This window comes from Nilaparvata lugens, chromosome 8, assembly GCF_014356525.2.
Source record: "Nilaparvata lugens isolate BPH chromosome 8, ASM1435652v1, whole genome shotgun sequence".
In the NCBI taxonomy this organism is placed as follows: Eukaryota; Metazoa; Arthropoda; class Insecta; order Hemiptera; family Delphacidae; genus Nilaparvata; species Nilaparvata lugens.
Window position 1 is genome coordinate 23,545,091 of NC_052511.1, and position 21,140 is coordinate 23,566,230.

Here is a 21,140-nt window from a genome sequence, read left to right on the forward strand (position 1 = left end):
ATTGGAACGGACACTTCAATGTCGACGTTACAACAAGTTGTTTTAGTTGGGAGTTCGAAACAGGAGTTCATTTGATATTTCCTCATACCTTTGTAAAGTATTCTATTGTATTGTAAACGTTTTGTATACTATTTCTTTATTTCATATTATTCCCGTTTAAATGTTTTGTTTATTCGCCGTATAAGTATTGTACTAATTTGTTTAGGAAAAACTGGAGAATAGTCATCTATCCAATCAAATTTTGTTTGTTGAACTTATAAAATAATGTAGCTGGAAAGTATATGAAACTGGACCCAGCTTTACATTGAAGAGGTATTCTGGTAATCATCATTTTAAAAACAATCCCCAAAATATTACTCCAAAATATTCAGTAAACGAGGATATAATATTTATATCACTCTTTAAATGATCATGTACTTGGTTATTTTGCATAAAATGAACAAGAATCATTCCTGTGTGGAATTAACTGTGAGTTATTTTAAAAGAACACATTTAATCGATAATTTTTTCATATTAACTTTCCTGAATTGAGGATGAGAAATCAATTCATTTTTTTATCTAGGATGAAATCATTCTACATAATATGAAATTATCTTATTTTGTTTGTTAAATGAAGTCATTTTGTATGTCAAATGAAGCCAACATTAGCCGAATTGTGTTGATTTTGTGCTGCTCACGAACTGCCAAGTTAAATTTGCCAACTATTTTTGAAACATGCATACCTTTCTACTCCTCAGAACGGGCTATTATTATGAATTGTTATGTGCTTTGAACAAAAAGCTCGTTTATTCAATTTTGAACGAGATGAAGAATTCACTTCTGAATGTACTCGAATTATTAAGCTATATTAATTAGAGAGGAAGCTATATTAATTAGAGAGGAAGATTACACAATACTAAGGACGGCATACAGATGCAGATTTTATTACAAAAAAAATATGACATTACTCTCTAAAGGAATGCTTTAGTCAAACTTTGAATAAAATTCTGATTTTGAAAAATTCTTAAAAAGAGTTAAAAATGAACGAAAACACATATGCTGTGCTTGGCAGGTTGTTAGCCGTCTATTTCTACAGTATCAGCATCTGATATTTTCCTGCAATCGATATAGAGCAATTTTTCAAAGTGTATGTAAAAAATTGCCAATTGTTTATCAGAGACCTTGTAAAAGTTCGTAGCATCTGGCATTGACAACTGTTTTTTACAGCTAGAATATCAATCAGATGGAAAAATGTGCTCTAAAGTGATTGTAAAAACACATTTTTCCATTCTGTTGTACCCAATTTGGATGATCGAGTATTTAATAGAGATTAATCACCTCTTTGCTACAAAATAGGCTCAAAGGGCTCTCTCATTATCTGAGTACGTTCAGTTTTTCAACTAATTTCGTTTCAAAAAATTTACTGTTGCGACAAAATTCAATTTCAGATTCCAATCATTACACTAATTCATTCTAGTTCACTCTTTCTGTACTGTTTATTGAGTTTAATTGTTTGAAACTCAGTATCTTGAATCTCATCTTCTAGTTTTTTGAATCCTACTACCTGTCTCAACTGATTCAAACGTGTTCAACAAAAATAGCCAGTGCTGTCAGATTATAATGGAACAGGAAAGACAGGTTTTCAAAAAGTCTAGGTCTTGAGATTAAATCAATTTAAAAGCGACGGCTGATCAGATTGATGAACCAAATTGTAATAGCATACAGTAGCATTCACTTCTAACTGTCAGCATTCTTTTTAGATAACTCAAATGCTTCAGTTATTCAATCGAGGCTGTCAGTTCGATCTGAAACTCACTGTTGTAGGGAGATTCATTTCAATCTGTCAGTATTCCTTTTGAATAACATCAATGCTTTCCATTCATCCAATGCTGAAAGTGTCAAGTTTTGAAGTGGATCACACTGTAGCTTGTTCTTGGAACTGGTTTACGTCATTTTTGGCCAATTAATTTAAACCACCGTTATGTAATGGAAACAAATGATGAGGGTCTTTTAAATGTAAAAAGAATGGGCTTTGCGGAAATGGGCTACCAAAAATAGTTGATTCCTAATAAAGTATTCATGCGTAACTGGTGCTTCTAAAGCCTAGTTTACACGTTGGATATGTTTGATATCTCATCTGATTTATACATAAATATCTATTTATCTGTTCATGTTGTTTCATATAGTTAGATCAAATACATATTTCCCAATAAGGAATTCCAATTTCAAGCATTTTCCTCCAAAGCAAAAATTGAAGATATGAATTTTCTCCAGGCTTAGTCATTTTCCAGATACCCTTATTTCTGTGTATTATTGTGTTGGAGTAATACAGTATTGTTCCATTTATATTCATTGTACATCAAAAGATATGGAGTTATAGCAACCAGTGTATATAAAAATAGCAAGAAACTTGATTTGATTATCGATGTGAAAACTATTATTGGTTATGTAGTAAATTGAGTTTACGAGAGATAATAACCGTAATTTCTTCTAATTCTAATTTCGTTTATCTCAAGTGAAATAAGTGAAACAATGTCTTAACAACTGAAATTATTATCTCTGTCAAGTTAATTATTATTAAACTGTCAACTTCCCGACAGCTTATCTATAAATACTTTAGTATGAAAAATAGCTATTTCTTTGTAAAAAAAATTGAACTATTCTAATTCTTTCTCCAGATCCTTTTAATCATATTCTTTGACATCAACTATGAACTCTTTCCGATGAAAAAAAAAACAATTTCACATCGAAATATATCATTTTTCTGTATGTGAAACTCATTTCATTTCAGATGTTTTCAATAACATTTTCGTTCTTAAAGGTGAATGTTCTAAGGGAAAAAATTGAAAAAAATCCATTAATAATTCCAACTTTCTTACGAGATAAGCAAATTCAACTATACAGAATAAGGTTTCTCAACTACTTTCCAGATAAGATGTTCTCTGTAGAGGTGCGTACAGACTTACGCGCCACGAACACGTGCATTTCACATTCCATCAGCTGATGCTAAGCTTATTATATCTGTATCCTACTGTTCCTTTACAAATACAGATACAATCAGATGATGAAAAGAGAAATGCGTGTGTTCGTGGCGCGTAAGTCTGTACGCAGCTTTATATGTATTTGCATGAATGTTACGAGAAATACACATTTTGGAGTAGGCTACATTATTTATAGTACAAAATACATCATATTCGGAGTGATTCCTGGTCCAAAAATATAATATTTTTAATGATACCAAATTTTTCAAAAATGAAGATTTCTGAATGAATGTTGTGTGGTTTTTCAGATGCTTTGGCCGACGGCAGCACATGGATTGGAGTGTCAGTGGCGGTCAGCCTGGCTTTCGCGGTGGTCGGCGTTCTCTTTCTGGCCGGCTGTCTCTGTTGCCGGCGCGAGGCCAATGGATTCAAGGTTAGCTCTCACTCTATCACATTCATTTATATGTAATGAGTATTACTTCAATATAATAACCAAAAACTCGCATTATATGTGATACTTATTTTCAATAACATGTAGCTATGAATATAACATGAATACCATGTCCAACTAACTTCATATTATATACATATAGCTCCAATATTCATTCAAATAGCATGTCATGATTATCTTATTAATATCATGTCCAATTACATATGTTTCATGTGTAACATAATTAGGTCCAAACCATCTATGCCATGAGTTTCATAAGGGTATTACTGTATCTCTAAAACCTCACATAACATGATGTGTTACACTTATGACCAATAACACTCTTGGAATGTGTTATTAACAGATATATGAAAAATCTGACAATTAAATACATGGAATGTGTTGTGTTACTTGGGACCCGTTTCTTACATTAACTTTAACTTGTAGATGAATACAAAAAATTATCAGCTATCCCAGTTGCCTAACATGAAAGATATTGATATAAATGTACAATAACTCTTCCATGGTGGCTAAGAATGTTTATTCGAGGAGGTATTTTAAAACTGGAAAAGCTTTTCAAACTTCTCAAAACTAGGGATATATTATTTTATAGAAAATACCCGTCCTGCCGTGTGTGTGTCAATTTCGCATTGAAACTAAAATGATAGCTGCTTTCTCAATGTGCGTACAGACTAATGCGCCACTAACATGAACATTTTACTTTCAATCAGCTGATGCTATGCTTATTATATATGTATCTCTGTATCTTAATGTTTCTGTACAAATAGAGATATAGCAAAAATAGCATCAGCTGATGAAAAGTGAATAGCGCGTGCTCCTGGCGCATAAGTCTACGCACCTTTATGTTAATTTGATCAAGTTTTACATTGAGCGTTATTTGCTTCCCTTCAAAATAGGGTTAACCGGCTAGTACTCTTCATTCATCTGCCAGCGATAACCTTCTTGGTTGAGATCACAAATTGATCTAAAATTTATTTTTTCAAAATCAAAATCAACTTTTTCTTTCGGAAACGGGCCTATTTCAACACACATTCACATCCAATGCCTCTATGTTATTCTAACCCCCCACGTAACACACGCACATGAAAGCAATGCATTGAACTTGAATTAATAATAATTTCAATAAAATACTGTACTGCAATTTATAGTAGACTGGTACCGTCTGCTATGTTTGGTTTTTGAGTGTGAAAAGTATGTGCAGTCTATTAACAAGTCTGCATCCTACCTTTAGTGAGATTCACGTTATAAAGTCAGCCCCTGATAATCATTGGTTTGCTATCCTTGTTGGTCATTAGACAAAGCAGATAGTTCTCATAGTATACTTTAGCACACAAGGACAACATAGCCTGACCTGCCATCTTAGAAGTAATTTCATGACGCCATATATCCAGTTCAGACCAGTTGAAGTAATACCATTTCATTGATGAAGAAAAAGGAATAAGGAATACTATCCTTGGGTAGCTATAACCTTTCCTAGCACTGCATCGTTGCCAAATCGTTTGTAAGCTCTGAAGAATTTTTTATAACTACCAGAATATTTAGTCTAAAATATGAAAATTATTAAATCCTGAATACAAACTTGGTAAATATAATATACTTGAGATACAATTGATCTTCATTAACAAGAATCTACAATAATTAATATCGTATGAGATATACTGAAATGACTTGAATCACTGCTATAGAAGGCGGTGGAAAAACTGAATTGGCAACTATGCTGTCCTATCATTGCCACTGACTTTATAACATAAATCTCACTACAGAATTTCTACAAAATAACAGAGCTTGATGAAGCTTCTATTAACTTGCTCGATCTCACACACAACTGCAATTTCTAGGTAATGTATAATGAACACTGATGAATACCACTAAGAAACTAACTTGAAGTTCACCTAATTCGAGTAATACATTGCTGTTCATATGAAAATAACAAGTTTCGATTTTAGTAGTGGAGAATCAAGCACAGCTTCTTTATCATAGAAAACAAATGACATATTTGTAATGAACTTGTAAAGTACCATTTTAGGTTCAGCTTATTGATTTCACTAGAAAGTGAAGACCAGAAAAGTAGTTAAGTAGTGGCAAATAAAAATACAGCATTATTGTGTTAGGATATTAATAACAGTTAATGTATCTTACCAAGACGAATAAGCCTCCTCATGCAGGGAAGAGAGTCAAAAATCTTGTGTTAATTTCTATTGGTATCAACTCAATGCTACTTGAACTTATCATCAGATCTGTCAGTCACATGACATGATATGTTGTACTAAAAACTGTAGTTTTCCTGTTGATTTTTTCTCTAGGATTGATTAAGCTTTGATAAGTAATGAATAACGTAAATTAGATGATACTGTATCAAACTCTTTAGCCCATGTTGTGGTGGGGGGGGGGGGAGTTTGAGTGGCTAACTGGCAAAACAAGAAATAATTCACATCTATAAAAATGATATTTATTTGTCGAAATGACCATTTTTCTTAACAGAGCTGTCTCATCCAATCTCTTAAGCCAAGAACTCAGTCCTTAGTCCAACTGGCTTTCCTGGAATTCCCACCACGTATTTGCTTGGTAGGTAAGCACCGAGACTTCTGTAGTATTTATCTACTGTATCTTGACTTCTTCACCGGGTCTTACTTATTTAGAGAGATTGAGGCACACAAATGTACAAGTGCTGTGCACAATTTAAGTCAGCTGTTAGCAATTGAAGTCAGTAATGGTAAGGTATGAGTGCACTAGACAGGACGTGAAGAGCGGTTAGCTGTAATTTGAGTCAGTAAGTCAGTAGGCGATAGTTAAGTTTATAACACTAGCGATGCAACCTTTTAGCCGAAACTATGTGGCTTCACATACCATTAGTGTTAAGATATTGGTCGGTCGCTTCCTATTCTCACATTTTCCTTCTCCTCTCCCACTTTTCCTTTTAGATTATTCTTCTCTCATTCTCGTATTCTTTTACCTTTCCCTTTTACCGCTGCTTTATTCTTCTTACAAGTTTTTCTCCTATCTTACTCCTATTCTCCTGCTTTCTCTTCCAGTTCATTCCTCTCTCAAGTTTTTCGTATTCTTTATTCATGTTTCTTCTCTTCTTCTCAAGTTCTTGAAGTTTCTCATGTTATTTAGGTTTCTATTTCAGTTAACTATTTCATAAGTGATTCCTCGTTTACTCTCATCCTACTCTTCTTCTTCGCCTTTTCTATAATTATTCATTTCCAGTATTTAGGAAATTCACTATTCAAATATTAGGAATATTTCGATATTCAAAACATATAATTTCATTTTCTTTTCAGAACAAATAAAATAAACCGTTGAATTTTACAAGATGATTCACTCGAACGTCACTGCCAAACCTCTATTCTCTTCAAGTTGCTCCAACCCACAAAATGGTGACTTAATAAGGTTGTCAACCAATCAGATTGCATTAGAAAGAGGAGTGTTCTTCTACTCGTCCACGATTTGTCGAAGTAGTTCTGACGTAGTACAAAACAATTCAAGTTCAATTGATATAATTTCACCTATAGAGACTCTGCAAAAGTGATTAGGTTCACTTGTTCCAATATTCTAGTTGTTCATGGAGGTTTAAATAATTTCTATGATGGTGTGATGATGACGATGTTGAAAATGATGACGATATCGATTATGATTGCATGATGTGAAAATTGCGATGATGTTGATTTAATAATTACGACAATGATGATGATGATCATCTGGACCGGTCAGTAACATCATCATACAGGTTACTCTCTCATCATGCAATATCATCTCATAGCAGTTATTTTTTGGGTGCAGTGGCAGAGCAGAGGCATCGCTGTAACAGTAAATCAGATATCCGTTATTTCCATATATAACTATAGAGATCCGCGTGAAAAACACCAAATAAATTACACACTATACGTGGTATCAATTCCCTTATATCTTGCCAGCTTCCTGTGAATCAGAATTCGAGTCATGCTTTGAATATAGCTACTGTACTACTATAGTTATATTATTTGAATATATTTTGAACACTGATCCCATACAGAATGTTAGTAAAGAATAACTGGATGCATAGTGCGTGTATTTGTAGTAACAAGCCTAACAACTATGTAAAATGCACTTTAGGTAGATTAAGAATACAAATGATCCTAGATCTAATTTTATGAGCACTGGTTAAAGTTTGGTTCATTCAACAATCTATTACTACAGTATGCTAACATTTTAGAGGTTTGTACGGTTAGCAATTTAATAAGATACAAATATTGTGATTAGAATGGTAGAACGAGCAGTAACATAATAAATCAAATTAGGTAAGTCAATGGGAAATTATTAATGATCGGGCCTCATTACATAGTCATTCATATACGGTCAAAGATATGTTTGACAAACTCGTATCAAAGATCTGATTCCCTATTAGACATCCAATTATTTGAGCATTTATGGCATACATATTATTGTAATGAAGCCCGTATGGTGTAAATCTCAGCTATAAGCCACTACAATTCGATTATATCATAAACTTCTAATCATTTTGACAGAATATAGTGTTGTTATTTCTCATCCTCACACGTCACGAACGAAGTCGGGTGTGACATGTTTATATATTTTTCTGGTATGGATTTGGGGCTGGAAATAGAGCTAAAAAATGACGGTTGGTTGGTGAAATATTGCTTTGGAGGAGATGGATGTGTTGGGATTTATGGGTTATGCAGTGGCATTCAGTTGTCGTGTCCATCTAATACTTGTTTCAAGTTGATGATATTCTCGTGTTTTTCCTTTGGAATTGATGTTTTCAATGCTGTACAGCTCTTGGAGTTTTTCCATTTTTTTCACAAATCTGTTTGTTTTTGTAACTTGAACTATGATTAAGTTTAAACTGTGTCAATTGACAATATCAGTAATTATTTCCAAATTCTTATTTCTTTGAAGATTTTTGCAGTGATCACAATTTTGTCGCTAATCATTACAAGTTATGAACATTTGTGACATTGAAAATCGTGGTTCGGAACTCTCGTTAACTGTTGATACTTTCATTTCCCTCGATCTCAAAGAAATGTTATCTAATCTTCTCATCTCCGCCCATTACCCAAGCATGAGCATGGAAACTTTATGTAGGGATCTCGCTGAGCAAAAAAAAAAAAAAAAATCGTATTGGAGTATGATACTATATACTCTACAGTGTTCATTGTCATTGAAATTTGAAATAATTTCTGTTGCTATTGAAATTGGTTACAACCAGTGAAAATTATTAAGCATATCTTGTATTTCTATATAATGGTTCATAGAATGTTTTGAACCTACATTAGAAGTAGGATTATCAGTTGAAGTTAAATGATTACTTCGAATGGAAGGCAATGATTGTCTCTCACGTTACTTCCGGGATTCCTTCTGAAAACATTCAAACAATCCGACAATTTCTCGTTTGTAAACTATTTTAAGTGCACTGTAGAACATGTGTGAATGCTCTCTGACAATGTTTATGGGTCACAGACAAGAACAAGTGACTAGTTTGTCTTTTAAAAACAGTGATGACACTCTCCGACTTTCTCTCGAAACCAACATTTTCCCTCATTGTAGAAAGGCCGTAGGAGATTAAAAGAAGAAAGGAAAGAAGAGAAGTGAAGGAAAAGGACAGTGGAGTGGAGTGGGAGGACAAGAAGAAGACGAACAGAAAGGAGAGAAAAAGGAAGAAAAAGAGGAGGAAAGAGAAATAATGATGGAGAGTTAGTAGGAGGTGGGGAAGAAGAATGAGGAGGAGGAGGAGGAGTAGAGGAAGAAGAAGTTGAAAAAGAAGAAGTGATGAAAGGGAAGTGAAGAAAAAAGAGAATAAGGAAGGAAGTGTTGCAGGAGGAAGGAGTTATGGTGAAGATAAGAAGAAAGAATGATGGTAGGGGGAGGAAAAATGAGTAGTGAACCGTTGTATCTCAAGTATTGACGCTAATAAGTTTTCATTTCACGGTTATGGTTGTAGAATGGAAAGTAAGAATGAATATAATTAAAAAGTAACTCTCATTTAACGCTTTAAAACGATTGAAATAGGTTTTCAACTCAAAATATGTTCATATTATTATCAGTTGTTTGGGATAGTTCCAAAAATGTTTTATAACAAGGATGTACTTGGATAATTTCGGTGCACAATTAAGTTTTAGAAATTAGAATACATTCATCTTATTTTTGTCTCACCTGAACTCGTTTATTCGTTTGAAAATTTAATGATTATTCGGTTGTACAATTTTGAATAATTGAATTCTCAAGAAACATGCTAGTTCATTGCATGTATGATTCATTTTATGTGCTTTTAAGCCAGTCTAATGTGATCAGTTCAGGTAAGTGACATGCTCTCGGTACCCCTGTTGGAATAGTGTTTGCTTCAGGCCAGCTTCATCAACAGACAATTATTTTGTCTTTTCATAACATTTTACATACAGTTGGTTCGGAACCTACATAAAACAGTAAATAAATTCGTCTGTCATCATAAAAATACCTCCCATCACCCAAGCCTTGGACCAGAGACTAATAATGCGATAATGTAAAGTTCAATGCAACAGCGTAGGCTATCATGCAATAATGCAACGGTATATTTTCCCTAAGCTAGGACTTGCAGTTATCAGTTAGCAGCTTTTCCAGTTGAAAAAGTTCATATTCCAACTATAACAATTTTGCTTGAAAACAGCAGGTCTAAAGGTCACCCACCTAATAGATTTCCAAGTTATTCATGGTACAGACAAGGATTCTCCTAAAATTCCTGCGACCAAAATTATCACATACCGCCTTGATATTGCAAGGCATTAGAAGGTGATAAATAAGTCAGTACTTTACTATAGAGGACATGAAGCGCTTTGGAGCACCTATGCAAGCAAAGAAGATGCTGTTTTAATAATAGGCAAGGATTTTGGCCGTGGAAAGCGTGAAGCTATTCACCTCATTGCTTCACCTTCTCATCCTCCTCTCTCTCTCTCTCTCTCAGTCAATCCTCCTCCTTCTCCTCTTCCTCCTACTATAGATCCTTGTCGTAATCTTCTCTTCCTTCCCTCTTCTACAGTCACATTTCTGTCCACATTCAATCTTCTTTCTATCTTGCAACCTCATCTTTCCTTATATTCTTCCTCTCATTTCTCATATCTAATTTATCATGCCTCTTCATCTACTTGTGATTTTTCCTTTCTCTTCGTTCTCCCTATTTGTTTACCTACAATCCTACTTCCCAGTTTCTTTCCCTTCTTTTCTCCCATTTTCCCTCTACTCCCCAATTTCCCAGATGCCCCCTTTTATTCTTCTTTAAGATTCACTTCTCCCTGATTCCTCTAATCGTTCATTGTCTGCATCATTATTTACTCTTCCTCTTAATTTTCCTCATTCATAATTCGTCCAATTCCTCCTGCTACCCGGTCTCTTTTGTAATTTCCCTCCAAAATGCCTGAACGACTACTCTCTTCTCACTTACGTTCTTTTCATTTCGGAGTACTTTTCTTCTTCCTCCTTCCACACACTTTTTCTTTTGACACACTATTAAAAAAAAGTATTATAAAAAGTCCGCAATGTGACGTCATTAATCCACCATAAAGCAGGGAGACATTGTCATGTCATAATAATGGGTGGATTCACTTATTTCTTCATACTTGTCACTTTTATTCGTTTTCTATCTTAATAATCTCCACTTTTCCATCCTATTGTTTCGTCTCTTCCGTCATCAGTGTGTATCCCACTCTTCTTCTCATTTTTATCTATTTCATTCTCTATTAATTTCCATAGGGCTACTTGATAAAAAACTTGAAACTTATGATATAGAAAACTTGATATGTTTATTTATATGGAATATCAGTACTATGGAGAATAAGAAAAAGAACCAGTAATAAAATTCCATTCTTATATCATTTCTAAATCACCAGCTCCCATCATTACCATATTTCTTGTCTTCTAGTTGAGATCCGAAATTACTTTTTTTATATTTCCAATTTAGAGCATCCTCGGCGCTCTCACTCTCAGGCTATACGGAAATAACTCTTGTTCATTTGCAGGAAGATCAATTTAATGGAAAATTATCGCGGATTTGTGCCCACATAGGCTTTCTGGAAACTGACATTAATAATAATTATTGAATTACTACGAGAATTAAATTAAATTAAATGAAATTATTAAATTGAAGTCTGAAGTGCTAAAGACCTCAAGGACAGCAGTAATTCTAAGCACTTACTGTGCTAGGAACATTGTTTATGTATGACTACTTCATCCCATAAGTTCGGGACTTGAAAGTTGTTCGAAAATTGAGTCCCACCGGAAGTTGGTTATCGATACTGTATATCCTCACACGTGTCAGAAGTAAGTAGTCGGAGCTTAGAGGAAAAGTTGCTGCTTAAAAAGTAGAAGTGCATTAGTTTACGAGATAATAGACAAACTTTCTACGATCGTAAATGTGTTTGCCGTTAAAAAGGAATTGAAACCAGTAAAACGTAAATGTCTCAATTCAATATATCTCCTTTAAGGAGATTTCTATTGTATTGAATGTAAATTGGAGTTTCTAGTTGTTTCTCCAATAAGGATGTGTTCAATGTGAATTCGTTGAAGTTCCTCATAGTATACACTTTCAGAAGCTTCTCTTCTCATGAATAGCCCACGTGATATGTTTTCTTTTGAAAGGATTATTACTTGCAATTTCAGAGTTTCACTTATGCATCCATGAATTATATCTGATGAAAATATAAATATATTTGGAACATTTTAAACAGACTGAATATGCTAGTTCAAATTTTAAAAAGATTTATGCAAATACGAGAATACAGAATTTCTAGCTGACTTCACATTTACATCTATTGAATTTTTTTTAGTTCCACAAAATTGCTACTTCCCAACTTTCTCCTTCCCCTCAGTCCACATTATCTTCTTCATTTGTCACTTATATAGCTTGTCCAACCTTGATTTAGGTTATTGCTTTTCCAAAAAAATGTTTTTTCTTCAATTATTGAATTTGATTTCTTCTTAGTTGTATACAGTTTTCCTCCATCATTACCTTCAAATATTTATTTTATTTACTCAATCATTTAAAATATCATATCAAGTATGTATATTTGTAAACATTAATGAAGAAAAAGATTAGATTTGGCAATTTCTTAGATATTATTTTTGTGGAAAATTTATCGTTGATTTGAAATAAATAGTACCTGAATGTTGCTGAGAAGCAGAAAAAGTAAAGTGACTTTAGATTTGAGGTATGTTTCTTTAGCAATCAGGCTTGGTTTAATAGACTGTACCTGGGGAGAGATTAGAATGCCGGAATAAGTCATGTGAGTTGAGTTGTAATTATTGTTGTTGACCTGACCTAGCCCAAGCCGAGGCGGTTTGACAGCAAATAAAAGTGGCGGCTGACCTAATTTGGCTTGGCGCTAGTAAAAACGTCAGCGAATTTCGGCATGAATTATTCACAGTTGCGATGCCTGCAGCGGTCGGTCACCCTCTCACTCACTACTCCACACAATCACTCACCAGTAAACCTCTCTTTCTGTTAGCCCTGAAACGTGAGTTACGCTACAATTGGACTGAGCAGTGAAAAGTAGCCATACAATGAGGCGAAGAAAGAAGAGCATGATGAGGAAGGGGTACGAAAGAAGAACGAAGGAAGAAGAAGAAGAAGAAGAAACAGAAGAATGAGGAGTAAAATAATAAAGTCTGAAAATGTAAAAGTGAAAATGAGAAGAAGAAAGAGGAGGAAGATGAGGGAGGGGGACGAAAGAAGAACGAAGGAGGAAGAAGAAGAAGAGGAAGAAGAAGAAGAGGAAGAAGAAGAAGAAGAAGAAGAAGAAGAAGATAGAAACAGTACAATGAGGAGTAAAATAATAAGTGAGTAATAAAAAGGAGAAGGTAAAGAAGCAGGAGAATGAGGAGTAGAAGAATAAGTGGTTGGAGGGGAAAAATGGGAAATTGAATAGAAAGAGGAGTAGAAAAGATTGGGGTAGGAGGGGAGATGAAAGTTGTAGGAGGTAAGGAGAAGAAACCAACATGAAGAAGAATAATGGGAGTGAAAGAACAAGTGGAGTAATGAGTAGAATACGTAGAGGAGAATTTTAGTGGGAAGATGATATGGAAAAGGATCACGATGAAGAAAAAGGAGGAGGAAGAATGGGGAGATTGATTGATTGATTGATTGATAGAGTACTTTATTTATGTAGATTACAATATATACTGGCTTATACACTTATATACAATAGCTTACAATACAGCAAAATTATAGATGAATTTACATAATATAGACTAAGAAAATAATTATTGAACTGTATATGATATGAAAAAGCAGTTTGTAATATAATAACTATAGATAATAATCATATTGTTATGCATCTACATAAATTGGCGGAGCTTTGGACATATCAATGTCCATTCTTCGGAAAGAATATTAAAAATATCCTCCCCACTAACTCTCTACCAAAACGTTAATTTCGTTATTTAAACTAAGGATTTATTTATTAATGGAAATATTGTAAAAGTTTTAATCAATATGAATATTAAAGAGAAAAAAAACAGAAAATTGATAGAGTAAAATAATTATATAGGTAGATAAGATCAAATAATTGATTAATAAAATGAAGTAGGCTGAAAGTAGATCAGGGTTATCAACTTTCAGTAATATACAGCATTATGCAGTGGATAATTGAAATAACATGAGTTTATATAATATATATATATATATATATAATATATATATATATATATATATACAATTCGTTCTATAACATGGTTTAAAGGTTTGTATTTGTGGGATGGGTGGGGGATGGATGTCATGTGATCGTTCTAGGGCCGGACAGTTTCAGTCATTTGTTCCAAAAGATGTTTTTTAAAGTTAGGATGAAGCTCGCTCGGCTCTCGATGGACCTGATAGAAACAGGAAGTGCATTCCATGCACGACAGGCACTGACTAAGAAGGATTTTGTGAAAATAGTAGTTCGATGATTGGGTATCCTTAAAGTACTTTCTCCGGTTCTAGTATGTGAAGCATCTATCCTCCTACCTTCAGAGACAAATTTGAAATCATCTTTAAAATAGTTCGGATTACCGTATATCAAGATATCTCTAACAAGCTTGACTATTCGAAAAAGCCTCTGATCGGGAAGCTTTAATGTTGAACTAGCAATGTGGGCTGGGGTGATATGATCATGGCGTTGGAGAGAGTAGACGAAACGTAGACAATAATTTTGGCAACGCTGTAGTTTATCATTCAGAGTGACTTGCATATCGTTAAGAACAGAATTACAATACATTAAATGTGGGAAGATGAGAGATTGAACCAATAATAATTTAATGTTTCTAGGGAGGATATCGTGCATTTTCTTCAATGCATGCATGGCTGAGAATACCTTTTTACAAGTTTTGTTCACTTGTTCTGACCAGTCAAGAGTATTATTCATAATAATGCCTAAATTTTTAACTGAGCTACAGTAAGGAATGTCATTACCGTCTACACTAATTTTGTGAATCGATTCAAGGTCAATATTGTTTATAAGACGAGAATATCCAATTATAATGGGTTGTGTTTTGATGGGATTAAGCTTAAGGCCATTTTTCTTTGTCCATTCCACTATCGAATTGATATCCTGATTCATTATTCCAACTGTTTCATTAATTTTTGTTATGGGACAGCTTAAATAGATTTGAAGGTCGTCTGCATAAGTATGGAAACTGGAGAATTTGATAATGGAAGAAAGGTCATTAGCATACAAAGTGAAGAGGAGAGGGCCTAAAATTGAACCTTGTGGTACTCCATGCATAACGTTTTTCCAAGTTGACTTTTTGTCACCGACAGATACACATTGTTTCCTACCTAATAGATAGGATTTAAACCAAACTAACGAGTTGTGACTGAAACCAAGAATAGCCAACTTATTCAGAAGGACTGTATGATCAACAGTATCGAATGCTTTAGAAAAATCAAATAGGGTGAGGATGGTGCATTTTCTTTGGTCCATAGCTAACCTTATATCATCAGTGACACGAAGCAGAGCTGTCTCAGTTGAATGGAATTTTCTAAAGCCTGATTGAAAGTTATGAAGCTTACTATTGTTGTCTAGAAATTTTACAACTTGAGCATGAATGAGTCTTTCTAGCACTTTGGACAATGCAGGTAAAATACTGATTGGTCTAAAATCCTCAACTTTATTGGGTGATGGAACTTTATTTAGAGGGCGAACCAGAGCAAACTTCCAGTTTTCAGGGAAAATGCCTTCTTCAAGTGACTTGTTGAAAATGTATGTAATGGTTGGTAAAACAGCAAATAACATCTTCTTGATAAATTTAATAGGAATTTTGTCTACACCCATAGCATTACTATGAATACGTTGAATTGCTCTGAAAGTGTCTTCTTCTGAGATTGGATGGAAATGAAATTGATCAGTGATTGGTAAATCTAAGTTTGTAACCTGCTCTTCAAGATCATCAATGTGATTAGCAATGACAACTTCGTCGCGTTGGTTAGAGTGTGAAACGAAATGGTCATTTATATTATTCAATGGTAAGTCAATTTGTGGATTCGATTTCTCTTTGCCAAGCCCGAATTCTTTTATTCCCTGCCAAAGTGATTTAGAGTCTTGTCTATTGTTTGTCATAAACGAATTCAAGTACCTAATCTTTGAGTTCCGTAATTCCTGTTTAACCCTATTTCTAAGGCTCCTATACTCTATCAAACTGTCCAAGTCAAATGTCTTTTTAAATTTTCTATGTGCTTTGTCTCTACGTCCCATCATCTTAAGTATGTCTTCAGTCATCCACGGTACTCGTCGTTTTCTATTAATCCTCCTTGTCACATAAGGTGCATGTTTGTCATACAAAGTCAAAGTCCAATTCTCGAAAGTCTTGACCATGTCATCAACTGAGGGTAATGCTTCAATTTGATGCCATGGAGTCTGAGCCACATCAGTCAGGAAGGCGGCTTCATCAAAGTTTTTGAAGTCTCTATAAGTGATAATTTTCTGTTCTGGCTTGGGTATCTTATGGGAAAGTACACAGTAGATCAAATCATGTCTAGAAATAGCTGGGACTGAGATTTGGCCTGCTTGAACAACCTCATTGGGATCACTAACAATGAGAAGGTCAATGAGTGTGTCTGATTCATTAGTATGATGAGTTGGATCGAGAGGTAAAATAGTCATGTTTAGGCATTGGAAAATTGTAGTCAGTTGAAAGTAGTCAAAGTTACGATTTGTCATGTTCAAGTCGGTGTTCATATCCCCCATAACTAGTATACGGTTATAACAAGGCATAAGAGAAAGCAAGGCACTTTCGAAATCTGTGAAATGACCTATTTTTGGTGGGCGATAACAGATACCAACGAGTAATTTATCAGTACTAGATAAGGATAATTCAAGTAGCATAAACTCTGGTCTGGAACAATACTCTTGTTTAGATGTGATTAAAACTTTTGTTTTGATACCTTCTTTCACATAAATTGCTACACCCCCACAAGCTTTATTTAATCTATCATTCCGGAAAAGATTATATCCAGGCAATGCAACAAAATTTGATGAAATACTAGGCTTCAAAAATGATTCGGAAATTCCGATTATATTGAAGTCCTGAAAACGGAAGATTGCTCTGAGTTCATCAATGTGGCAACTGAGGGATTGTACGTTAAGGTGAGCAGCCTTGAAAAGTTTTTTGAAAGAGTGGAGCTTTTTGCTAGAAACATACCTGCGTCATTATTACTATTATTGAAATAATCATACCTACTTGAGGGCGAGCGAGCTGACGTGTCAGTGAGAGGCATCATGGAAGCAGCAGACCAATCGTGAACCGACCTCAGAACAACACATGACGGGGAAAATGGGGATGAAACTGATAAAACTTAACCTAAATGAAAAAGTCTCTTGATTCGAGTGCATTCAGCATGCCTTGACAGTTCGGCTCCCTTCACTATTTAAAGCACTAGTTCAAAACAAAATTCACTAAACACAATAAGATGTAGATGTGTGGAGTTCCGGTGATGAATAATCCTAATGGTGAATAAGACGAAGATTGAGGAAGAGCTGGTAGTGGGAGATCTGGTCCAAGTGGAGATAGAGCGAGTAGGTATCCAGTATTGGAAGAATCGGGTCCAAGTGGAGGTAAGCGAGAAGGAATCCAGTAGTGGAAGATCGAGTCCAAGTGGAGACAGAGAGAGATGGAATCCAGTGGTAGAAAATCGAGTCCAAGTGGAGATAGAGAGAGATGGAATCCAGTAGTGGAAGATCGTGTCATGGTGGAGATAGAGCGAAATGGGATCCAGTAAAAACTGAAAAAGAGAAGAAAAAGCCAGCAGAAAAACGAAAAATCTTTGAAGAAAGTTATCAATTGAGAAAAGATACATAATACAACTCGCACCTTGGGAGGAAGACTGCTCCAACTCGAAAATTGTCAATTTTGATCTTGTGTATTTAGTTGGTTTCTATGCACTTTATTCGGTGGAAGACTGTTCCAAGTCAAAACTCGTTCCAATTTTTCTATAATATATCACAGAATGTTCAGTATTCCTATTTTGAACACCAATGCAATCATTTACAGGAAGACTAAGCCATATTATGAATGAAAACATAAATACAGGCCACTTTAAGAAGTAATAAGTGAACTAAAACAGTTGGAATCAGAGAAATTGAGCAGAAAATTCTAAGAGCAGAAAATCAAGTTTGAATACCTATGAAAATTTTAAAACTGCTCTCCTGAATAAACGACTTTTTTGAGTTGGAACAGTCTTCCTCCCGAGGCGCGAACTGAGAGGAGAGGAGACGTAGAAAGAGAAGGTTAAGCAGGGTGCATTAGAAACCGGTAATAAGTTATTGTAGGGAAGAAGGAAAATCAGCGGAAAACGAGGGAACAGAAGGAAGTAGAACGAGGAAATGTGCGAAAACAAAGAAGAGAAGAGGAAGAATGAAGAAGTGAAACAGGGAAATAAGAGGGGAACTAGGATGGAACTGAGAGAGGCTAGAAGAGAGAAAGAAATAATTATTATAAATAAGAAGATGAAAATTGGATTGAAGAAAAGATTAATAATTATGATATTATGAATGATGAAGACGACCAAGATGAGAAGAATTAGAGGATGATAATATTAGGCTAATTTTGATAATTTGATGGAGATGAGGCTGAGATGAGAATAATGAGGAATAGGAGAAGTAGAAGAAGGACAGAAGATGAGATAGGAGAACAAGAAGAAACAGAGGAAGAAGACCTCTCTCCCAATTAGGACATGTGAGGGAGGGGACACTTGCAATGTAACATACTAACTAGGAGAGGCTCCTCATTCTGATGCAGTAGCTTCTTCTCTTTGTTTTATTCTATTTTGGTAGCGTATTACCTTGTCAACATGCTGTATCGTTAACGTAAAAACTAAATTTGTGAGGCTCGATACATCCACTTGAGTTTTAGGTCGGTACATGGTCCACTAATCATTTTACTATTACAACAAATTTCAAAGTACTACAATATGGGTTGATTATTTTAATTAGAGTTTCTTAATTAATCACTAGACGGACCCTGTGTAACGCAAAGCGTCTTTTTTTGTAGATTCACGTTTAAAGCAACGAGAATGTTACCAAAACCTTCTTGATTTAACTTATCAATGATTTCATAGTTTCTAATAATGATTTATCATGATTTTTACTGAGTTTTTATTGGATGTAATCACCATTTAGTAACTGTTTTTTCTTTTTCTCATTCTTAGCCATAAAATAATAAAAAATACATAACATAAATAGTCTGAGAATCTTGTTTACAATGGAATGGTTAGTATTCTGATCAAATCAATCAAATTCTATTCTATTATATTTTATTCTAGTTATTTGTTATCGAAAATATTCGATTTGAAGTATACATTAATTCTAGTATAGTTTTCATCCACCTGCGAAGTTTTTGAAACTTTCCTCCCAGGCTTCGAGAACCTTACTTTACTTTTTGTCCTACTCTAGCAGACGGTTAATTAAGAACAGCTGATCAAAGGAAGTCGATGATGACTATGATTATTCACCCCTTTCGTTGGCCATCTGTTCTTTCGATTTTCATTGTTCATTCTCTGTCCATTCATCCGTTATGCCTTCCTCTCTTCTTCTTTTTCTTCTTCCGCTCCACTAACGGCCTCATTTACTCCAAGTCAAAATTGCATTTCATCACGAAGATTTCAAGTTGGTTGAAACGTATATAATAATTTGGATTGCTTTCAAATGGCTACCGTTCGGTATGGCACAGATTTGTAGCCGTTATAATGTTTTATCTTCATTTTTATAGGTACGACTATTGCGTCTTATAAGTATTGAGGACTCTACTATTTTTTTATCTGTATTTTGGAAGTTTCTGAGTATAAGAAAATACCTGTTATAGATGTTTTGCACCGAAAGTTCCACCCATTGCTTTAGAATTATGAGTTTATACGTTTTTTGAAACTGAGTAATTTTGAAACATTTTCGCCGAAGCGAAGCTAAATTCATATCCATCTCATTGAAACGTGACTGAGTCTCAGTTTAAATTGTCTTTAGAACATCTACTCTAATGCATTTCAATTAGCTTGTTCATGCTAATGACTTTAAAACAGCTAAAACCAACAAGACAAATTATTTTTGAACGATTGAATCACTACTGAATAGATGTACTCTTCAGAGTCATGACTCATTTGAATCTTTGATTTTGTGTGAATCATCTATCAATTTACAACTTTGATAATGATGACTGCAGAAAATGTAACATCAATTATGTTTTCAATTGATTTTGGAATAGTATGAGTTGAACAAATTTTAAATTTTATTTTTATTTCAAAGTTGAACAAAATTGTGAGTTCACATTTTCTATCTTGTTCATAATGACATGAGAATAAGAATACCAATAAATTGTTTGAAATTCCGCTTGATATGTCTTTCATTTCCTATTACAAGTGAACTCAAATTGAATTAGGTCCTACATTCAATTCTTCATGAATAAGAAAAAATATTTTCTTAAATATCTTCATCCTAATCTGTATCGTCATTCATTCAAATTAATAATAAAATTATATTATCAACATTGAGAATCTAAACTTTGAGCCACCTACTGAGGTCACACTGAGTTGGATTCTCAGTAAGTTCTCAAACTAAAAATAGATTCTTTCAACGTTTTTTTAAACCAGGAAATCCCAAGATTAATTTTGTGCTGAGTCACTCCACTACCAGAGGATCAGAATTACGAAACAACCTGTAAATCAACTTGCAAAAGATTCTGGCACTTTTCCAATGTTTTAAGGAAGTAGTGGCCTGTGAAGACCTTTGACTTTCAAATACTCATCTCGTCAATGAGTTTGTTAAATTCGTATGTTGATACTATGCTGTTTAAACATGAATCAATGCCAAAATTACGCTCAATGAATCTGTTTCACTTGTCAACGGGAGTATGATTTTTATAATAATTATCATTGACTTTGAAATACATATATCAATGAGTTTATATGTGTTTGTTGATACTAGGCTGTTAGAATCTGAATCATTCTCAAATTTATGCTGAATAAATGTTGTTCGATTATTTATTTATTTCATTTACACATGCACAAAATACATTATACCTTCATGTGTAAAATATGACATACATGTTTGTGTATTCTCTTCATGTGTTGTTTGATGGTTGATAAAAAATATTCTAAGAATGTACTTGATATAGCTTGAAGTCCAAATATTGCTGAGATTTTCATATATTATTAGTTATAGTTATTATAGACAACTATACTCTAGCAATCTTTAATCGCAACATTATCAGTTTTTTCCAATTTGAAAATCACTGATTTTCGT

General features: G+C 34.1%; 1 protein-coding gene across 5 annotated transcripts in view; it reads left to right on the forward strand.

Moving 5' to 3' along the window:
• The window catches only part of LOC111046846, a 133,024-nt gene that overhangs the window by 41,058 nt on the left and 70,826 nt on the right, over positions 1 to 21,140 (forward strand). For all 5 annotated transcript variants that reach the window (XM_039434301.1, XM_039434302.1, XM_039434304.1 and 2 more), the window contains exon 2: positions 3,269 to 3,393. In XM_039434301.1, coding sequence (XP_039290235.1) covers positions 3,269 to 3,393 — 125 coding nt within the window. The remainder of the gene's footprint in view (positions 1 to 3,268; positions 3,394 to 21,140) is intronic.